At 39.3% G+C, this 23245-nt stretch overlaps 1 protein-coding gene across 20 annotated transcripts in view; it reads right to left on the bottom strand.

Moving 5' to 3' along the window:
• SOX5 (SRY-box transcription factor 5) overlaps positions 1-23245 on the bottom strand; it is a 609605-nt gene that overhangs the window by 59750 nt on the left and 526610 nt on the right. For all 20 annotated transcript variants that reach the window (XM_048300783.1, XM_048300780.1, XM_048300784.1 and 17 more), the window contains one exon: positions 22785-22870. In XM_048300783.1, coding sequence (XP_048156740.1) covers positions 22785-22870 — 86 coding nt within the window. The remainder of the gene's footprint in view (positions 1-22784; positions 22871-23245) is intronic.

Below are 23245 nucleotides of genomic sequence, written 5' to 3'. Positions count from 1 at the left end.
CTAACTGTAACACCCTCAAATGTGAAGAAATGCAGTTTTCCTTGAAAAGCGTTCTTTAATTCTGCCAGTGGATAAACGCTGTTCAACTATTAGCAAGGTGAGAACCAACACCCATGACATAACTGACTGCTCCTGGTGACACAGGAAGACTGTAGGAAACTCCTGATTAGAGCCTAGACCTCATGGCTCCTTTGTCCCATGCCTTTAACGAGAAGACAATCCTTCTACAGGATGTAACTGTAGGAACTTATCAATAGACACTTCCTATCAGAGACTAATATGATCTGTTAGTCTCTGTGATAAAATATCATTGCAAACTGTGTATTTAAGATTGTCTGCTCTTTACAAGTAAAGAGATTTTAACTGGAAAACTGCCCAACTGGCCTACATATTCATACATACCATGTTCACACCATATGACAGTAATTGAAATAGAGTGACTATATGGAATGCAATTGGAGAGGAAATTTGATAATGTCTCATGGAAAAAGTCTGTTGGATGAAATGCTGCAGATAAACAGTGTCCCCTTCGAGGAAAGCAATTAATATTGTATGTATTTTAAACTATTAAAAAAAAAAAAAAAAAAAAGCTGGCAACAATTTATTCCTATAGTTTGTTATGCAGTACCAGAATATAATAATATATTCTTGCTGCCACTATTAATTATTTTTATGCCAATGGAACTTCTTACGTTAGAAAGAATTGCAAAAGAAATTATTTAAAGTAAGGACATACTTTTGACAGCATATTCCTTATGGATTATACAGTAAAATTGGCAGTGGTAATGTAGAGGACTAACAAACAGGCATGTGCGGCTTAAGAAGGGGCATTTGTTTTGTAAACTGCATTCCCTTTATCACCAACTATTCCGTAATGCAGAATACAGATGACTATTCTGTAATGAAGATGAAGTGTTTGAATGAAGGTTCCACATGGAGACTGCTGCTCCAGTACAGCTTTGGCAAATTAGAAGCTTGAAGTCAGTAAAGTGGCCCAGACATTTTACTCCATAGGAAAAAACTCACTACTGCCTATTTGTTTACCACAGGTATGCTTCCCAAGAGCTTTATTTTTTTATACATATATCCAGATTTTTGACAACTAGCTCAGAGCACCTGACTTCAGTAAGTATAATTTCTCATTTGAGAGACCAAAATTCTACGAGTGGCCATTTGACAAAATACTTATTTCATATTGCATTGCTTTACTTGACTGGTACTGTATATAATCATTCACTGTTATCCATTAAGTGACCAGAGTAGTTAACAAGCAAGCACTGCCAGCAGAATTACTGTAAATAAGGTTCTATATATTTCAGACTGACGAGCTATAATTAAGGCATTTCACTATTTTACACACATTTCCTTAAGCAACTCTCTACAGTTTTTATTTATAGATTTTCTGTTTGCATTTTAAGTTGTTGTATTCAACAGGGAATTAAGTCAGGGAAAATCTGTGCCTGTGTTAGGACTGATACTGAATTAATTACTTCAAATCTGAATACTCTGTGTCTCCTGAAGTTAAGTGCAGAGCTTGTAGTAGAAAGATTAAGGTCAACTGCATTTCTTATTTTGAGAGCATGGATTTGCTGACTTGAATGCCGATATGGTATCAGGTTTCAGATTCTAAGATTCCTTGGTGACTTGTCTCTCTTCTTCAGGCTTACAGTAGTGAAATAGGTATTCTGCAGTACATATGGATCACAGCACTCAGCCTGCTCTAGAAACTCTTTCTTGATAAGCCGTGATAAGAAGTGAGTCCTAAAATACTAAAGTCTCTCTTTAAAGTAGTAAAGAGATGATAATCACCTACCAGAAGCAACAATGCCACATTGCCAAATTAGAGTTTGTGGGAGGGAAAAGAAACAGATGTAAAAACTTACACCTGGATATTTTTTGCCCCCTTATAGTTGTAGCTTTATTTGTTAACTATGATATCAAACAGTCAAATGAGAAATATTTTCTTTCCAGTCTGTTTCCATCTTAACATTAAGAGTATTTTTGAACCTGAAGTATCCTACAATTGTATCTGTTGTCCTTGAAGGGATAAATGAACATTGTTCCTCATTTATCTGACACATACAGGAGCTCAGTGACATCTTACTCAGCTCACTCATAAACTTAATTTGCTCTTTGAACTGAGTTGTATTACATGGTCAAAGGGTCTGGATAAAGGCGCAGGAGGTAGAGAGTGGCAACCACTCAGTCTATCATAAACAAGGCTGCTCTCTTTTCAGCTTAGGTAGAGAGGAAAGAAAGTGACATTTGTGCCTTAAAGGGGAGCTAAGGACTGTGTTTGAGCTGCTTCCCTTGTGCCAAGCCTCCCTGGAAAGAACACATAAAGGAGGAAGTGCAGGTAGAAGAAGAGTATTGAAAGGCAGGGGCCAGTGATGGACAGATCATCCAAGCTGCAGAAGAAAATGGACTTACTCTGAGAGCTAAACTAAAACAAATTGATTTCTAGTATGGTTCTAAAGAGATTTTTTGCTGTTTCCCTTTTTCCTTAGCAAGAAACACTGATAGAATGTGAAATAGCATCTTTATCCAGCTGCGTAAGTTATTTTATTTTATTTTATTTTATTTTTGGAGGTGGAGAAAGTAGAGCAAGGTTATTATTTGGGGGGAGAAGAATGGCAGTCCCACAGTGTTACCTTTCCAGTTTATGCGTTTCTGTGCCACAGAAAATTTTCAAATAGGTTCAACTAGATTTAGTTCTCATGCAATTTTTGTACATGTTCGTTGCTTTACAGTCTCCTTCCACAAGTCCTCAAGAAAGCTAACAAGTCCTACCTCATCCTATGAGATCCTGTTGTGAAGTTGTGGTATCAGTACAGGGCACCAGTTCTCCTCCCCAGCAGCACACTGTGATCTCTTTCCATAAAAGCAGATTATTTTACAAGAATTAAGGAAAGCTCCAGCTCACATGTACCTTTCCTTTGGCCTTAACCCACATGGAATCCCCTCTTCTAAAACAGAGTGGTTTTGTTCTAGGTATTATTAAAGGCTTGCTGAAAAAAGTCCATCAAACTTATTTGACCTGTGGAAAATTGTAATTCCAATCACCAGCAAAGAAATAAAGAAATTGCCCCAATTTTGAACTATCAATATTGAGCCTCACTGTATCAGAGCAAATCTATGTTCCAAACCAGAAACCAGCTGAATTTCACTCTGGTCAGACTTCTCCTAATGTTCTCAACAGGGAGTCCTATCAACTTAAAACTCACGGGAGTGCCTAAATTAGCAAATTAGCCCCATTGCTAGAAGCTGGATAACTTGGATGCTTACAACCACAAATGCATGTTTGTTTAATTGGGATGCTTGAGCTTGGGAGAGAACAGGCTACAAAGAGGAGATGTTAGAGTATGTAGAGAGGGGTGGCATTATTTGATAACAAGATTGCTGAGAGAGCAGAAAGCACTCAATTGATATTATTTTGGAGTCTGCTTCATTATAGGAAAGTCTCCCCTTAACAAAATGAAATAACAGAAACAACTCAATAGCTGTTCAATATTTTTATTCTTCAATTTTATGATAAAATGGGTGTGGTCTGTAAAACTCCCCCTTCAATGGAGCCCCTAAAACTCCAGAGAGCCTGAAACCTCTGTGAAGCTTTGGCAAACTTCTCAGGAAATAACATAAGAAGCTGTTTTCTGGTTCATCTCACTATTTCCATGCTTACACTGATGTAATGGGAAAAGTGACACTTTGCGTATTCCATTAGGACACGTACAGAAGTTTAGTCTTTAATTCTTAGAGAATTTGTTCCCCCAGAGTGGTCTCTGAAAACATCTGAAATCCTTCAGGATTCAGTTTCTGACTCCCACGACAAGAAACCGCAGACAGTAACATCCAGTGACACTGCATGGTCAGACTGCAACCCATGCACAAAAAGCCTGGAACTCACACCGATATTCCTCTTTTGGCACACGCTGTACTTGAGGTTTAAGGAGCTGTAGGCACAATAACATGATTTAAAGTCAAAGGGAATTATATCTTTAACTTTCATGTCCCTCTCATGCTATATATCACTCAAGCACAAGAAGAGCTATGAGATGAACTCTGGAACTTTACATGGCTGCTTCTGGTTTCACCAATCCGTGTGAATAACCAGGATAATGCTGGAGCCTCATGCTTCCATAGCAAGTGGGAGCTTTGTCTTTAGCATCAATCCAACCAAGGAAAATGCAACCTTCTCCACATTTCTCCACTGCCATCCTGATGCAAGATGTTAAGTCCCTGATTATTCCAGTGTACCTGGGTTACCCTATGGAAGTGCCCACTCTCTAATTCTTCAGCATTTTGCTCTTAAGATTAGACAAGTGTGAATGCAGAAATACATCCCTCTGAATTCTAGTTATTGAGGCAAAAATGATGTCCTTCACTGGCAACAGGGCTGCAACCTCTAATTTATCTCTTAAAGAATTCCACATAGCCACATATTCCACAACCAGTGACTATATTAACACTGATTAACTAGTAACAAGCTCTATAATCCATTAGTACATCTAATCCATCCCTGACTATTTATTAAATTTGGTTTTCACAACTTTTTTTGAGGCGCTGAGTAAACTGGGGAAAAAAAATAGACTCCTGAGTGAAAACAGTGCTTTTTGAAAATTGTCCCCTTCACATCAATTTTTACTACGGACCTTTTTGTGACAGGAAGATGGATCTACTTGTATGAAAAGAAGAAACACTGAAATTATCTTAGGAGACATTTTTCAATTGTTAATATTATGGCTGGGTTATCAAAAGAGCTAATCCGTATCTTTAAATTGTTCATCTGGAAATTTCGATTAGGAGGAAAAACCCCAGAAATTTTCATGTTTCATAATGAAGTATCAAAATACCAAACTCTTTTCAATCCAAAACAAGAGCCAAAATTGATGTAAAAGCAGATTTTAAATTGCTTCTGGCTGATTAGCTGTCTACAAAGCAGAAGGGGTGAGAGCACCAAAGAGTTTGCAATGGAAACACCAAGAAGCTTTTACTGTAGTCACACTAACAAGAGCTGCTATCATGAAGTAATAACATTATCCAGAAATCTTTGTTCATTACCTCATTCCCAATGCCATCTCATTTCACTTGAGTTACTTGGGTCTGATGATGGGGTTAACGAGCGAGGAGGTGTTTGAGTGGGTGTGAATTAGGGGCGCTGCTAAAATAGAAGCTATTTTAACAGTTCTGTGTTTAATATAGTCTGGAGCTCAGAAATTTTTTTTTCAGGTAAAATACTCACACATTCCAAAGCTAAGAGTGACTTTGGCAAAGCACAGATAATACCTAGGCTTACTCATATTACATGGAGTATTACAGAGGAACTCATGCTTCTATTTCTTTTCTACCTCCGTCATTCTGCCCACAAGTCTAACATAGATGGAATGCTAATGCTTTCATTTCCTGTGTTCAGAGACTTTCCTCAAAACTTGGATATTTTCAGCGACCATGACAGAAAACATCGCTGATAGCTGCTCTCCCCCATCCCTGTACTCCACAAGCCATCCTCACAGCAACCCATTACAATATGTTCTAACATCTGCCTCCTCCGATGATGTACGGCCTATTTGATTGACCCTTTTTGTGCTGCTCCAGGACTGGCTGCTCCCTGCAGTGGGAGGGTGAACAGCACTCATTGCTTCTTCAGCTAGCAACTGGTAAATTTAACTCCATTCCAGACTGGGAATGTCAAGCAGGTATTCTCCTTGCTTTGCAAGGAGAGCAGTAATACCCTCCATACAGTCCCTTCCTTTATCATTATCAGGGATAAGGAATCCAGAACAATCCAGAATAGGGAAGGTCTCTGGGCCCTCCCTTCTATTGTTTATATAGGAAATATTTCTGCCAATTAAATTTTTCCATGACAAATATTAACATTACCCAGTGTTTGTGACTCCAGCGTGGGAAGGATGAATAAGGCAAGGAACAGTTCAGTCCTCCATTACGCAGGGATACTACTTGTTTTTGCCAAAGTCAGCAACTGCAAAATATCTCTCAACTTCTCCAGTTAACACCATGGCACAGGACAGGCCTTTGCTCAAAGTAATCATATTCACCATAATAAAAGCCGCGTCTGAAGTAGCAAAAAAGCACTTGCCAATATCACAGTCATTAAATGCAATCCTTACTCTCACCATCTATATTTCTATCATGTATTTAACAACATTAACATCAGGATCATTGACAACTGTCCAAAGTCATCAGGCATGAAGTGGAAAGAATATGGCTATGAAAACATAGGGAAGCAATGCACTGAGACCAGCACAATGGGATATCCCCACTTCCCAAGGATGGCAAACTCTACTGACACAGGGAATTAAAAGTCTGCACTGACCCCTACTCAAAATTCCAACTGCTACAGAAATACAGTCACTTGGTCTTGCTGCTCCAGGCCCCACCAGCCATCACAGAAATTTTCTGACTTTATGGTCCACCATTACTTGCTTACTAACTGGAATTGCCTAGGAAAATGAAAAAGGAAATTGAACCACAGGAGAAAACTGACACAAAGTGGGAATAGTCTGAGCTAATCACCCTCATCTCCCTTTATAAAAACTAGAATGGTACTTGCAATACTATGCCAGATGAATTATACATGTTAGGCATCCATGGCTAAAGGTTATTCTCACCCCACCATCCTGAATAAAAAACCAGGAAAAAAGTAGCTAGTCTGTGCTCAGCACATCTATGTCATTTTTTAAAATTTTGTGGCAGCAGCTGAACTTAAAGTGAAACACATGTGTCCTCTCTGAATCTCATGAAGAACACACCTCTCCTTTTTTCTTATTATACAAGTCAGATGGAGAGCGACTTTGTCTTCCTCAAAGTCATCCAACTGGTAAGGCACAGAGCTGCATTTTCAGGACAGAACATGTGGGGAAGGGCATATAACTCCTCCAAAGTTGCTTGCAAATTACTTTGGCTTTGTGTGGAGAACATGTATGTTAACATAGAGTAGAGTGTGAACCCAAGGAAAATGAAGACAAACACTGACAGCTGGCCGATCTTGCCCTTCTTTACTGTGTTTGCCTCAAATATAGTATGTTTGTAAGAATGTGTGAAATACTTCTGAAAATAACAGTTATACTCTGTTTAGTTTTAACAAGCAAAGGAACATACAATTTACAATCCTCCTCAGAAGGATCTGATTTACTAAAATTCATGGAGAGACATCAGCAAATTTCCAGGAGGAGTTAAAAACCTAACGTAGTCAATATCCTGTGAATTTTGGAACTTGTGTATTTCATTCTCGCATGTCCAAGGTTACAGAGATTTTATTTAATAATTTGTTTTTAATTTTTATCTTCAACTTAATGTTTCCCAAAGAATCAGACCAATGCTTATACCATACACAGTATCTTTCTTCCAACAGTGCGGTGTTATCACATTCCAGAAGGACACTGAACAACAATTTTTGTTTTTCCATCAAGACAGGCTGTGGAAGAGGGATCTTTGCCTCCTGCATCCCAGCAGCGACTGGCAGTCTGTCTCTCTCATCCTCCTCTTAGAGAATTTTGAGAAGGAGATTCACACCACTAGGATACAATGGACATATGCTGCAGGGCTCATCCCCAATTAAAGAAGATCAATTATGGTAAGTTAGATCTTTGTCCTTCAAAAACACTCATATCATGCAACTCCAAGCCCTTTCCTTAATATTTAATATACTACAAGTATAGGAAGGGTCCACTGGAGCTTTCAATTGCAGAAACTTTGACTGAAAGACAACAGTCATCCTGAAGGGCCTTTTTCTTTAATTTACTGTGTGAGGGGATTATACTGATTTTAATAAGCTTAGGATAATCAAAGTCCTAGAGGATGCACATCACAGATTTTCTCATGAGATTGAAAATATCTTACCTTTCAGTATTGTTTATAATTAGTGTCAAATTGCTCCCTTAGAATCATTGTTCTTACAGATGACACCTATCAGTGTCATCACTGACAGCTTTTTTAGACTTTTGACCCTCCTTGAAAGTAAGGCATTGTATGAACTGTAAATTGTTTTGACTAACAAGACTGGTAGAAAGTAGGATATGTTCAGGGACAGTATAATGTGTCCTAGAAGGACTACCTGGCAGTTGCAGACATGGGGAGACTCCCTTCTTTCAGACTTCCCCAGTCAACTGTAACCTCTTTAAGCTGAGTTGCCACTTCTGAAGTAGCTGAAACAAGCAGCCCCACAGATGTTATCTGGTCTCACTGGCCTAGGAAACTGGCCTAGGAAATCTAAGAAGTTGTCGGCAGTATTATCCTTCCTCGCTCTCCCCACTGCTTGTCTTCCATATTCTGATGGCTGTTATGAGATCAGCTGTCATTCTTTGCACTAGGGAAAGATAGATGGGACACACCAACCCCAACCTAACTGACCTTTGGATGTGACAAGATTTTTAGGTCAGTCCTGCTAAATGGAAGCCTTGGTGTATCAAGGCTCGCCTCAGGGTGAAATTTCCAGTGAATTTATTATCTCCCAATGCCCTTTGGACTGCTTCCTACCATCAAACACCATGGCAGCATTCAGAACAGGAAGAAATACATTAACTGGAATCTGATCGTTTTAAAAGGTTACAGCTGCCCAAATATAATTTAATTTCATACTTGCCCTTTGAGGGTTTGGTGTATATTTTCATTTTATGACTGCAAATGATAAAGCTCTTAAGATTCCAGGCAATAAAAAGGAAAAGGGGGGGAGAAAGTATTTTAAGGGTTAGAAGTCTATTCAGTTCATAGTCAATGAGAAAAGTGACAAATCAGCTTTTTAAAAAAAATCTTAACATTTCCTCTGTTTTTAGTAGTAATTTCTTTCCACACTTGATGGGGAACAATACCTTTTAGTGAAATCAAACCTGTAATGCCACCCAGTGTGATATGAAAGAAATATTTGCTGTGCAAGCATCTACCTATCCTACATCCCTTAAGGACTTGCTTCAGAGGAGCAATTAATGGAAAGTGAAATAAAGTAATATGAATGATCTGTTGCAAGAAAATAAAAGAAATCAGACTTTAGAAATGCTTAAATCTAACCAGAATACTTTGAGTTTTAACTGCGTAGGCCATGGTTCCTTCTAGAATCCCTTCTAATTTCTTCAGGTTATGTAGATAGGTCCATCTCCCCACACCCACACAGCAGGGTAAGAATCACGGTCCTCAACACTGTTTTTGGGACAGCGGTCAGTTTGGTTGGAGTCCCACACCTGTGTGATAACAAAATTCTAAAGAACAAGTATGCAGGATATGACATCCTAGTACACAACATGAAATACGGGGAAATGATGCTCACTCTCTCTGTTTCCCCACTTGAAGTGGAAGCAAGCACTGAAACACAAGCTACCACAGAAATGTGAGTTTGGCCAGCTTGGACTAGATGTAGGAAATGTTAAGCACTTGTGTCTTTCACTGTATCCAATGAAAACTGCGTTACCAAATGAACACCACCTCACCATCAAAAGGTCTGATAGAATTTTGACGACTGTTTCCTTTCCAAACAACAAAACATGAAAAAAATAAAACAGCTGTGGAAAGAAGGAATGATTAAGTGCCAGTGTTGCATATCCCATTTTCAAAGCCACCGTAAGAAATTAATTATTGCTGGGCTCCCAAATCCCTTCAGGGCTCTTTAAAAATCTTTCCCAAACACAGATTGATACACACTGTCTGAATTGCTCTCACCATCACTGTATCAGATCAGTGTACAGCAAGAGGCAAAGCTGCCATGATAATGGGATAAATAGGGATGGTAGCCCTGAAAGGAACTGTATTCCGAGGCAGCTATTGGCATAGCAGGAGAGTGAGTTAAATCAAATGACTGAGCAAGGGAATTTTGCCTCTCTGCCCTGCTCAGGTGAGACCCCACCTGCAGTGCTGGCTCCGGCCCTGAGGTCCCAGCATAGGAAGGACATGAACCTGATGGAGTGAGTCCAGAGGATGACACAAAGTTCACTGTGGGAATGAAGCATCTCTCCTACAAGGAAAGGCTGAGAGAATTGGGATTGTTCAGCCTGGAAAAGAAAAGGCTTTGAGGTGACCTAAATGTGGACTTCCAGTACCTGAAGGAAGCCTACAGGAAAGATGGAGGAGCATGTAGTTACATGACAAGGAGAGAATGGCTTCAAACTGACAAAGAGTAGGTGGAGATTAAATATTAGGAATAAATTTTCCAGTGTTGAGGCCCTGGCACAGGTTGCCCAGGGAAGCTGTGGCTGCCCCATCCCTGAAAGTGCTCTCAGCCAGGTTGGATGGGGCTCTGAGCAACCTGGGCTAGTGGAAGGTGCCCCTGCCCATGGCAGGGGGGTTGGAAATAGGTGACGTCTGAAGTCTCTCCCAACACAGGCCATTCTGTGATTCTATGATTCTTATCTATTGCTTACCCTCAACACCAATAAGCCCTAATTTGTAAAAAAAAAATTGGAATATTGAACAAATACTAATGCAGAACTACTGTGGAGAAAGCAAGAGATTTTTAAGGACAGTTTAAACTGCTATAAAACGTAGCACACCTATCAGTGTTTCTAATGTGAATTTTGTAATTTTCAGAAGTTCAGAGTTTAATGGTAAAATCTACGTGAGACATAAACTAGGACTTCAGCCATGTTCTTGTGCCAAATTCAGCTAGATCCATTTGGTTCCCTTAACGAAAAAAATATGCTGCTGTATTCTATGGTAATGGCCTAAAACACTTTAATAACACTATCACAAGCTGTACTGTTTTGGTGTATTAACAGAGAACACACTGTTATAATTTATAAAGACTATTTTGAGCCATGGAAGGGGAAAGAAAGAGAAAAGGATTTGTTGCCAGGTGCAATTTTCACATTCCAGCATGGAGAGAGGAGTGACCTGCAGAGTTGACACTTCACCTTCAGAAGGGCAGAAGCCACTGGTGTTGCTGCCCAGGTGTGCAGAGGGACAGGCATCCTTCCCCAGCCCTGCATCCACAGGGAGACAGACAGGAATGAAGCTTTTTGGGATTCCTGAGCATATCAGGCAGGGGCATGGGTACCACCCCTCATGGCACCCTATGTCTCTGAGGGATTAAGCTCATCCCCTTGAGCACAAACTGGCAGCCCCAGGCCCCTTTGGAAGAAAGAGATACTGCACCTACAGGAAGGAGCTGGAAAAAACCACTCCACAGCAGTCCCCAAAGACAATTTGAGTACCTCAATATGCCACAAACAGATTGCCTCTGTCACTGGCTGCTGGTGCAGGATGTGGCACAGCTGTGGTTGGTTCCTAAAGCAAAGTACAGCTTGCAATACAGTGAGAAGCCTCTGCTGCAATGCAGATTTTAAATAGAGAGAGAAATCACTCGAAACAGCAAGACACAGAGGTGCAGATCTAGGTAGAAAACGCTTTTGAAAATCTCACTTTCTACTACCATGACAGCGTTTGATACTTTCTTACTGCTTTCCTGTTGTATTGATAATCATAGGTTACTTATTTATAAGCTTCCCTCAGCTTAAAACACACACTTTTTAAAAACCGTTTTTCTTTCTTGCATACATGCCTTTTCTTTTGCTTTTTTTTGTATGTTTGCCCATTAAGGGAAGACAACTCACACAGTAGCTTTCTGACAGCCCTGTTTTCTGTAATTCCAGAGTCTGTCATCCTCCAAGACAGATGATTTAACAATTTGCAGCATATTTCCAGTCAGGTAACTCATCTGTGATGTGACCAGTCTCTATGGCTAAGGGTTAAGAAATGTAAATCCAGCAGCCTGCACTACTTTTTTCCTTAGTTATCCAGTGAATGAAACAGAAACAGACCACTGCTAAAAATGGCAGGGAGTTATGCAAAGTGAAAGGTTTTAGTATTAGGTATTAGACTCCAACGAGCAGAGCTCATGCAGATAGCAAAATTTTAAAGCTAGTCTTGAGGACTACTAGGAGCTACAGGTACTGTTGCCTCCAAATTTTCTTGTTCAGATTGATCTTACAAAATTCACTAGAGCTGAAAGCATTAAGAACCTCTGAAAAGAGAAAAAGGACTTGAGGAAACTGAGCCTACATATTGGGGAAGAAATTGCACTCTGACTTAACTTCAGGAACAAGCTTATGCTATTCAGGCACAACAGAATAATTAAGTTTAACACTGTGAAAGCTACATCTCCAGATACTAAGGTATCTTCTATTGAGAAAAGTTCAATTGATGACTTTGGAAAGAAAAACAGAACAAGCATCCTGACCTCAGTGGTTTGTTGTCTAACGCTTTGATCTACAGTCTACAGTAATTAGGTATTTCATAGTTTCAAACTGTGCCTAATATTAGCCCCCATTCATAAAAGGGTGATCAAATATCCTGGCTGGTAACTGTCAAGCCTGGCAAGGAATCAGACTTAATAAAAGAGAGGGTAAGAGTTCAGAAACTTCTAAAGGCTTGCACTGTTCTTGCCATATGCAATTTATATCACAGGCCAAATGACGTGCTCCTCACGCACACATTTACTATTCTGCTTGTTTATTTCTATTCCATTCTGCCTTGTCAATTCAAAATGACCTAAACTTTGGACAAAAAAGAATGGTCATAACATAGACTGTAGTAAAAAACAAAACATAAACTGAAATTCTTATACATTCATATATTATACCAATCTGCATGTAACAACAAACCATGTCATCTAAGTACAACAGAGAGCAAGACTTCAAGAGAGAATTTCAGGTGCTATGTTTTAGGATGAATAAAATGTAGTAATTTGATTAGTGTACCTAAAGAAATAAGTATGTAGTAAGTACTTAGTTTGTGTAGGTTTGTCAGGGTTTCTCCCTGTTGTTATTTGTAGCATTGTTCCACAAGTACTGGAGCATGTGCACGTTGATCTGCAGTTTTCCTGTGTGTTGTCTGTCGTGATGCTCTGCTGGGGGACTGTAAATACACACTACTGGCAGAGTTCAGCATGAAGACAATGAACTCCAGAAATATTTGGAAAAATTTCCTAGTCTGACTGCAGCTTTCATGTTTTACAGAAGGCCCATGACCCCCCCAGTTTGTGGTTTCAGAGTGAGTTCCCCCACAGCCAGCCAAGCTCCACTCAGTGTGGTTTCCCCTCCTCTCCCCCCGCTGGACAGTTTGCTCAGGATTATACAATCTTATTTGCACGATTATATAATCTTCTTTTCAGCAACATGTCTCTGAAAAGAGCAAACAACATAATAGGAAAACCAGTAGCGTAAGCCAACTCTTTCAAAACCCAGTGTCTGGAATGTGCAAAGGACACAAAGTAGGTGGGGAAAAAAAGTTTTTTTGGTTCTGTTACCAGATTTTTCATACAGACCTTTCCCAGGAGCATTAATTCCCAATGAATGTAAGCCATGAAACAATGTGAAACATAAACATCTCATAGGTCTGCACTGTTGCCAGTACAGGGAGTGAAGCATCTCAAGGTATGTACAGGGGTTGTTATTTACTTCTTCAACAGAAGTTACTTTGGGGCAGTGTAAGAATTCTCAGATGGTTTTTCCCCACTCTGGCTTAAAACACAGGCAGGCAGGTGCTGCCACTGCTATTTTGACACTGGTTTTGTCTTGTAGCCGGTTGAACTCACAGCTTCAACAACACAATTTCAGTGATCTGAAGCCTTGGTTCTATCACACAGAAGTATAAAAAAAGTCCTAGCTGATACAGATGTCTCCACTCCTTATCTCTTCTTTCAAACACTTCAGACTTTGTCTTAGGACACTGTGTAAGTGAAGACTGTCATATTCCAATCTGCGAACAGGCTCTTCTGCTGGCTGCTAAAACTACTTATGATGTCAGGTACTTCAGCAATATTCATCTAAAATTAATGCCTTATAAATAATCAAGGAGTAATCTGCTTCCGTCTGTCAGGCTAACCCCAAAAATGAAGAAGTGTAACATTTTTTCAAGAGAAAAGAAATTAGGGATGACCTGACCTCACAAGCATGCCTGCCAGACAGTTACACACTTTTCCCTGCATGACCTATTTTTCCCTGCTCACACCACCGAGATGTTTCAAACAAATGGCTAGTAATTCAGCCTGCTTGAAACACAGAGGGTTGCCACCCAAACAAGACAGTTGGGCATCTTAATGGCTTTGTCAGGTTTCCAAAAGTTTTTAGTGACTTGTTATCTCTTCTCAAGCTGAAATAGAGCTCTATTTAACTAGTCCATGAAGGACAATGTTAAATGTTTCACTTTTCCAGAAATAAGAATACCGGGTATGGATCACAGCCTAACATTTTGTTGCATATTACAGTGTATGAATGGCCTGCATGAAAAGCATACTGACTACATACATGGCGTTTTAGTTAAAACACAAAGTAACATAGGGAATAACTTACAGCTAAAAAAAAAGTCTATAGCTTAAGTTAAGTGTTCCTGTAGCGTAAGTTCCAATGTTGCAATAACTTCCAACCTGCTTTTGAAAGCTGCTCAAAACTACTCCCTAATGAATTCCCATGAGATTCAGAGAACATCTGCTTCTATTACTAGAATCAGATTCTGTACCAGTTATCAAGATCCCCATCAGCTGTAGCATGAACCACTGAACACCTGTGGGTTTTCATTTTTTCCATTTGAGAACTCCACAACTTTCTTAGCAGAGACAAAGACCAATGTGTCATGATAGAACAGTCTACCTAAAACAGGTTAACTTTTCTGACACACCTTTTATATCCGTTAAAAAGATTAATGTTCCCCTAGCAGAAAATCACTGAATTATATTATGATCAGATATACATGATCACTACAAGAAAAAGGCACAGAAATGGTCATCTTGTGCTAATTCAGAAGAAGAGAAGAGAAATCTTGTGGCAAAGAAGGACAAAGCAAAATGGAAACAACACAAGTGATGAGGTGAAAGAAAAATAGAATAAATGTGTGCAGACGGAAGACGAGGCAAAGGACTTGCTATCCTCATGCTGGGGCTTGTATGTAAAGAGACAACACTATAAAGCTGAAAGCTGGCAAATAGGAAATAACACTGAAAAAATGTGCTATTTCCATTGCCCAAACGTCAAATGTGTTCTAGGAACCCAGGGAGTGGGGGGAGAAAGAGTAACAGCTGCATAAGCATCTCGTAACAGGTTCTTCTTAAAAGGGATTTCTTGAAAACTGCTGGGCTCTGACTCTGGCCCATGTGAGCTCAGGAAAGTCAGAGAGAATATTGGCTGCACTTTTTCCAGGCAATATGCATATGTTCCTTAGTATGCAGAATGTCTCTGTATGTAATTGAATTGTTGTTTTTGCCTCTATTAATACATATGCAAATGAGTCACTTCTGCAGCTGTGCTGTATTAATCATATGTGTGCTTCTGTCTGTCTGCCCTGCAGGCTCAGGGTCGGAGGGAGGGGGAAGAGGGAATTCAGTCTCTTTAACCTACAAGAAAACTCACTCATGGAGACAGAGGTCTGCTAGCAAACAGCAGGCCTGAGTAACAACTGGAAGGCAGACAGGCTGGTCATTTTTCAGTCTTTTTTCATTTTTCATAGATATGGATGGAATCTAAAAGTTACGCAGAAAGGACTGTTAATCTAGATAAAATGAATATGCTACCACTGCTTATTCTTTCCCCTGGAGGGGGGAGGGAGTTTTAACTTGACAACCCACAGAGTAGCCATGATATTGTTTTACCATGTGTATTTACTGTCTGTAAATGTCCACTGTGCATGTGCTCAGATATTCACAGTGCTCAATAAAACACAAAGCATTTCTATGTAGTCTGCTGTAATCAGTCTTTCCTAAATTGATTGGATTCTGATAAAATGATGCGATCAAGTTTTTCATTCAATTCTATTTTAATAGAAGATATTGAATTTACCCATAAAATTGTGTAAGATTCTATCAAAGGCACAAAAGGGCTATTTAAATTCCAACTACAAAGCACATTTACCCACCATGAACAAGATTTATTTGAGCTGTGTTCTGTGGTTCATGCTTTTACACAATCTACCACAATCTCTAGTTCTCAGCAGGTATTCAGAAAGTGAGGACCAGTTGCATCTTAGTGTTGCAAGGCTTGCTTTTGAGTTAACTTTTGAGCTTTTGAGAGGAACTTTTTCCATTTAAAAATGTAGGGATTTTTCAAAGATGCTCTGGGCAATCAACAGCCTCTCACCCCACACCTTACTTCTATAGTTTAATGAGTATCTTAAAATCATCACTAGGATTTCATAAAAAAAAAAAAGAAACCTTGGAAAGATTAAATTTTTCAGACAATTTACCCCACAACAAACAACATAGAGATCTTCACTCTGGTTAGATGGTTGTAGCTTCTTTTACATGAAGAGTTCTGGGCCCCGCATTTTTCTAGTTGAAGGACCTTGGTCTTCACTGATCTGTTTTGAAATGGCCATCTTGGCTACCCATTTGCAGTACAGGTGGCAAATATCTAGTGGTCAACACATTCATCTAATGGTCAACACATTCACTTACAAAGCCAGAAGGAAGTAGTGGACAGAAGTAGGGAATATGGAATCTGCACAATGCAACAATTTAAAAAATATTTAGAAGTGCATCCAACAAAAAACATTGCTTTATTACTCCTCTTATTATTGTCATTTGTGATGGCCATCAGAAACAGCACAACCATACACTGAGCTAACGGCAGAGGGACAACTGCCATTTTTGGTTATGCTAATGAGAAATGTCACTTTTCATGTACTTAGTTGCTTTTTTCCCCAGATGTGTGTGCTCACAGTGAAAAACTAATTCTACTTTTTTTTATGCTTAAGTGGATTTCATGAGTATTATAATATTGTAATTAAACTGTGCACTAATGATTCATTCCCTACAAACAAAGTCAGAGTCCAATTAATGAGAACAGGTAGAGTGAAAAAACAAACAAGGAAAGGATACTGACTCTTGCTGTTAAAAAGCCAGCTTAGATGGTATTTAAAGGAAGACACTGCCCAGCAAAAAGAAGGAATAACCTTGCAGCACTAAGAAACAGTTTACTTTCTTGTAAGCAAAGAACTGGTTATAGTAATATCCCAAAGCGGTCATGAATGCAGACTGCAGAGTAAATGAATAATGGATAAAGTATTGCCATCTCTTGGCTACATTCCGTAGGGACTATAACGGGGCACCAGACTTTCCTTCATCAGAAATAATTCATGTCTTTGCAGCTCTGGCAACTTGACTCCCCAAAACAAGGAAAGAATGAAGTTTTCAATATTCTGATGCATCACTACAGTGTTTGTACAGCTTTTTCAGAGTCTTCTTTCACAGATTTGAGGTGTTGTAACACTTAATCTGGCAAAACTGGTTATATCTACAGATTACAGCAAGAAATTAGGAAGAGATATGCAAAAAACCCCAATTATTACATGTGCTTGACAATTAATGCATGACAATATGGTAACATCTCTTTAAGAGCAAGGGGAAGTTCTGTCCTCAGCAACATTTCAAATGAAACTTAAGGACATACTTCAGAGAAACAGCGTGAACTGACAAGTGGAGATATATAGCTCAACCCTGTAACGGTGCAGAAGCCAAAAGGAAGCTGGTATGTAAGAAAAAAAAAAAGGTATTTGACTGAGAAGGCTTTACTTTTACTTCGTGCTTTACTTTTGTTTCTTAGGCAACATGTTTTATGGAACACTTGCATGACCATTGGAACACTCTGCCTCCTGATCAGTCACGTTAAAGTGCTCTATCCCTTCCATTTCCTTCATGTAAAACAAACACGGAGACTACAGATGGTTATGGATCCTTAAGATACCTAGAAGCAAGGTTTTCCAAAGGAAAATTGGTACTGAGTCAGACACCTAAATAACAGCAAGATGAAGAACTTTGCAAGGCCCTCAAACTCCAAATAGGCTTAATTCTTCTCAAAATTCAATCTCTTACATCAGTGCCTGCTTGTGGCCCAAGTATTTCCAAAACTGTTGTCCAGTTTTTAAAATTCCATTTAAATTCAGTCCTTGGTATGCATCTTACCGCACAACTAAGAGAATAGTTCTGTAGTAAGAAAAAATTAATTGACCCAAGTACTTCGTATAGGAAGTGGAATAAAAAACTGGCCAGACTGTTTAAGGTCTAAATATGCTCATCATCTTTATACAAACAGTCAGAGAATCCAGGACTCTTCTAATGACTGGTGTTCAGAACTGAGACCCAGCTAAAATGCTTTCACACTTAAGACACTGATGGGAGGTTCTCTTGATTCATACAGTGACAGATTTGGACATGATGTTACACACAATCACCAATAATTATGAAGTCCTGTTTCATGCTAAGATGAAGAGGGAAGAAAGTTTGAATGCTGGCACTCCAAACTTTTTTGGGATGCTTTTTTTCCAAGAGCAGATGTTTGCAGGAAGTCTGTATTACATCAGACTGCTATACTGTTTTGACAGGACACAAAATGTCCATACAGTAAGACTACATAGGCAGCTGTCATTATTCATCCAGCATTATCTTTCAATGGAGTTATGGGTATATACAGCATTTGTGTAACTGCCAATTAATCAGTTATTGTCACTATCTGGTTATCAAACAAGCAATCTGGCAAATCTGAACCATTCCGACTCCCAATGATGTGGATTCCTCTCAGTTTTCACACCGTGTGATCAATTGCTTTGTTTCCTAATGCTTAGAAACTGCGCATGAAATATTTTTTATCAGAAAATAAACTTTCAGATACAGTTTTATAAAGAATTTTCTCAGACTTATGAAAACATCTATTTTATACTTAGCTATGCCCAAGATGACTGGTACCAGAATAAACCCTTCAGTTTAGTTTGTGCAATACTTGTTACACCATATCTATGTTTACAGCTTTGAATGTTGATCTTCAAGATGGAAATTCCCTCATCTGCTGAACCATACAGGAAAATATCATGTTCATATAAGGTTTACAATAGTACTTTTGAGCCATTAGCCTTATTCAGTAAAACACAGTGACAATTTATGTTCACGTTTTTTCTCATTTATTTGAAACATAATCACCATCCTGTGCACCACTCTTGAAGAATAAGACCAGATGATGTTTATGAGGGGAAAAAATTTACGTAAGAAACTCATGTGCTTACCCAGAGGGATTTTACCGCAGTAAAGTTCAGGACTGAGTTTTCTCATTAACAGAGGAAAGTTAAACCACTTTTTTTCTCCAAATGGCATTTTTGCCATTAAATGTGTGAATGAGTGAATACACAGGGCTGATAGACAGCACTTTATCAGAGGACAGGTTCAAGCTTGCACTGTTAGTTCCAGATTTTCCAACACGGCCCCATCCATCTACTCCCTTTGCAACATCTAACAATTTTAAGTTTTACCTTCCATTCGTTGAGTCATTAGTCTCTCTGTGGATACTAGAAATCAAGGCAATCCCGCACGGCTAATTGTGGCAGATATCAGATGACAGAATCTGTACACCCCAGTGGGGACTCAAAGACAGGGAGAGAAACAGGGGGCTTCGGATTACAAAGCTGTCACTGCAAACCAACAGGGGATTTCAAAATGAGAGATTACATTTTCACTGACAAAGTTTCCTTGCCACAGAAAAACAATCAGGTGTTAGTTCTTCTTCCATAAATACAGTGCGCATTTCTTTTACAAAAACAAAATTTCAATTTTGACAACCAGGGATAAAAAAAGTACTTCCTCTTGACCTCATAGTACACTACAAACACCATGACCTGACCTAAAATTCTCTAATGGAATAACAAAGATGTGTTTATTGTTACACAAACAAACAAGAAAAATTCCTTGGCTTTGTCTTCACTGAGATAATGTTGTGTATCAAATTTTGCTGGGAGCAACAAACTGAGCATTGTGTCAGGTCCTTTGATCTCCCCTGCTTTAAGTACACAAAGTCTGAAAGATGAGTGATAGGGAGGATAGAGAAAGAAGAAAAGAAGGAACATTCCACTTTTCTGACCTTTTACTGTCTGCTGACCAGGCGACAGAGGGTGTGTAGGGAACACAAGCATTATAGGTAATGAAGGGGAATGTCTGAAGTAAGAAGTGTTTCTCCTTGAAAGAGACTCCGAAGCCATCTAAAGGTGAGTTTGGACCAAAACCATCATGAATCTTTCTTTATGACTCAACAAAGTCATCACTGAGCTAAACTGGATTTGAACAGAGTTTGGAAGGCACAGTCTCTCTAGTCTAGCAACTAAGTTCAGCTCCATTCATGTTAGCATAGATGAGCAACCATTCTGAGTCCTGTATGATAAAACCTTTCCAGAAGGAAATCTAGCCTGACTCTTCCAAATGGCACTAGAAGTTATGAGGCATGTCCAACTTCTATCAGATAGATTGCACTGATAGCTAAAAATCACTGTTAAGATGTGAAACAAAATCAGCTTCAATTAATTTTTAGCATATACATGGCCTTAGACATCAGATCTAAAAAATATAAGAGAGTCTACTGAGTTAGTAATTTGAGCCTCTCCCACTGACTGGCTGCCAAACTCTCCCTCTAATTCCAGACATGTAGCAAAACAACACAGGTGAATTTGGTCAATATTTTCATTTTAATGTTCTCCTTTGCACAGAAACAAGAGGCCTTTGAGGTTCTCAAATTTTCCATAACCTAAAGTCATCCTAAGATATTTATGACTGCAGTCACTTTGCACAAAGCCCACCTTTTAACAAGAAAACTGTCATTGTGATAAAGCCTATTTTAATCAGGATACTTCAGCCCACAGCATGCGTAGATACAGCCCAAAGCTGGTCCTGAAATGAAAGTACACCATCCTACCATCTTACCAGAGCACTGATGCATTATTTTAGGACTAGCTTGAATGACTGCAAAAATAAGAATTAGAATCAGATCGTTGTTTTCTCATTGCTAGCTAGCTCCATGTTTGTTTTTCCTTTTTCCCTCCCTCTTTCTTCCATATGTCTGTTCGTGTGTTTGACTATTATAAGCACTTTATCAATACTGACGTTACGCCTCAAAATTCATTTCAGAGGGATGACTTTTATGGCTCCCATGATTCTTATGCCGCCTACAGTATTTGTAACTCAGAGAATCAGAAACTAACGCTCAGACAATGTTGCTTTTCATACAAAGGCACAATAGGAATGAATGTATTAACCTCTGTGGTGCATGGAATGTGTCAGCTTACACACTGGCAGCTATTTCTGTGAAACTCAGCTAACTTCCGCTGGCTGTGTTAAAATTAAAAAAAAAAAAAAAAATCTTCCCCAGAACTATATCCCACGCTCTAGTATGCTGGCCAAACAACTGAAATATCTGATGTCTACTTCATACTGATGTGGGCCAAACTGAGCTGGAGAATGCATTTCACACATCCCAGTTATAAATGCCGAGCCTTTCCAAGCAGGTATAAAGCTCTGCTGTTCCATGTGACTTGGCAAATAAAAATGAGCAGAGAGATGCATTTGCAATGGAGAGCTTGGGGTTTTTTATGTTTCTAGAAAAGAGTGGCAATCCAGACTTTGCAGAATTAGAGATGATTTGGATCTTGATTTCCTCTCAGTCCCAAATATTACTTGGCTTCATCCTACCAGCCAAGAATACACGGCAGGTAGCAAAATTCACACTGTGGCAATGGACAGCACATTTGCTTAATTCCACTGACTTGACAAGGGTTTTGTAGCTGTTCAGGAATATCCAAAGACTTGCTATCATTAAGACCCATGGACACTAATGCCTCCAAAATTCAGAATACTGACAGTCTGAATCAGATACATCTGGCCATCAGGTCAACTCTTTAATGTAGCTGAAAAAACCTCAAACCCTTTTGTATCTTTCCACCTGTTTTCTAATTGTCTATGTTAAATTAGAATAATCACTAATTATCTGCAATACAGCAGTGCCTAAAATGCTCTGGGTACCATAAAACACAGTAGGAGGGGCCAGTTATTGCTCTGAAGAGCTTATGGCCTAAAAGGACATAATCATGTTAACCACTTTTAAGCAGTTTAAAAGTGCTTGTCAGGACAGAGCTTTTCTGCCTGACAATCTATTTCCTTTCGGTATTTTACAGCCTGCATGAGAACGATCTAATGGAAAAGTGTCCCGGTTTCAGCTGGGACAGCACTGGCTTTCTTCTTAGTAGCTGGTACAGTGCTGTGTTTTGGATTTAGGATGAGAATAATATTTGATAACACACTGATGTTTTGGCTGTTCCTAAGTAGTCCTTACTTTAAATCAAAGATTTCTCAAGTTTGTCATGCTCTGTCTGTGAGAAGCTGCACAAAACACTGGAAGGCAGCAAGGCTGGGACAGCTGACCTGAACTGGACAAAGGAATATTCCATTCCAGAGAACATCATGTTCATTTTATAAACTGGGGACAGTTGTTCAGGAGGGGTCAACCACTGCTTGGGAACAGGCCGGGCATGGTCAGAAGGTGGAGAGCAATTGTTTTCTTGGGTTTTATTCTTCTCTCTTTTTCATTACAAGTGTGGCTATTACTATTATTGTATTTTACTTTGTATCAATTATGAAACTGTTCTTATCTCCACCCATGGGTTTTACCTTGCATTTCCCGATTCTCTTTGCCATCCCACTTTTGGCAAGTTAGCGAGTGGCTGTGTAGTACTGAGTTTGTCTGGGGTTAAACCATGTCAATAAGAAAAGCAAACGTACTGCTATGAGGAAATTCAAAGTACAAACCTAGTAGTAGTTAACAACTGAGTAGTAGTAGACAACTGAGACACAAAAATGTAACAAAAACTTCCAGCAAGATAAAAGGAAAATGTGTTATCATTTGATGACTCTTTTGTTTCAGATGCAAATTTTATGTGAAGAGAACAGCCCCAAAACCCCTGTTAATTGCATTGTGTTCCAAAGGAAGAGAAAACTGGTTTTCATATTTACTTAACCTTTGCCTCCTCTGCATTGTGCTGGGACTTACCTGCAGTTGGAGTGGGCCTAAGCCCGGTGTTGCTGCGGCAGCAGCTGCCATGGTAGTTGGGATCAGCTGAACGGGGTAGGGGTCACCTAAGTAAGAGAATAATAGAGGCGTCAGCACCTTTTATCTACTCTCCACCTGCAAATTAAAGTCCTGCATTCACTCTTTCCAAAAGCCTTCTTTTGTGTGCCTTGTTGAGGCCTAATGAAAAGCTCTATTGTGCAGCCTTTTACTAACACTCTTTTCACAATTCTGGCTGAGAGAGGAATGTGAATAAAAGGCACAAGCAATTAAGGCGGAAACCTCATCCTTTTTCATGATGTATTTAGGGAAATGGAAAAAAAAAAGTGCACATTGATCAGAAGGCTGCACTTCAAAAAAAGAAAAGAAAGAAGATGGGGGTGGAGGAGAAGAAAAGGAAAACAGTACAACCTTGATAACATCACAGCATTAGAAGGGAACAA

Source organism: Corvus hawaiiensis, chromosome 4, assembly GCF_020740725.1.
Source record: "Corvus hawaiiensis isolate bCorHaw1 chromosome 4, bCorHaw1.pri.cur, whole genome shotgun sequence".
In the NCBI taxonomy this organism is placed as follows: domain Eukaryota; kingdom Metazoa; phylum Chordata; class Aves; order Passeriformes; family Corvidae; genus Corvus; species Corvus hawaiiensis.
Note: the sequence above shows the minus strand (reverse complement) of the source record. Positions and strands in the feature narration are given on the sequence as shown.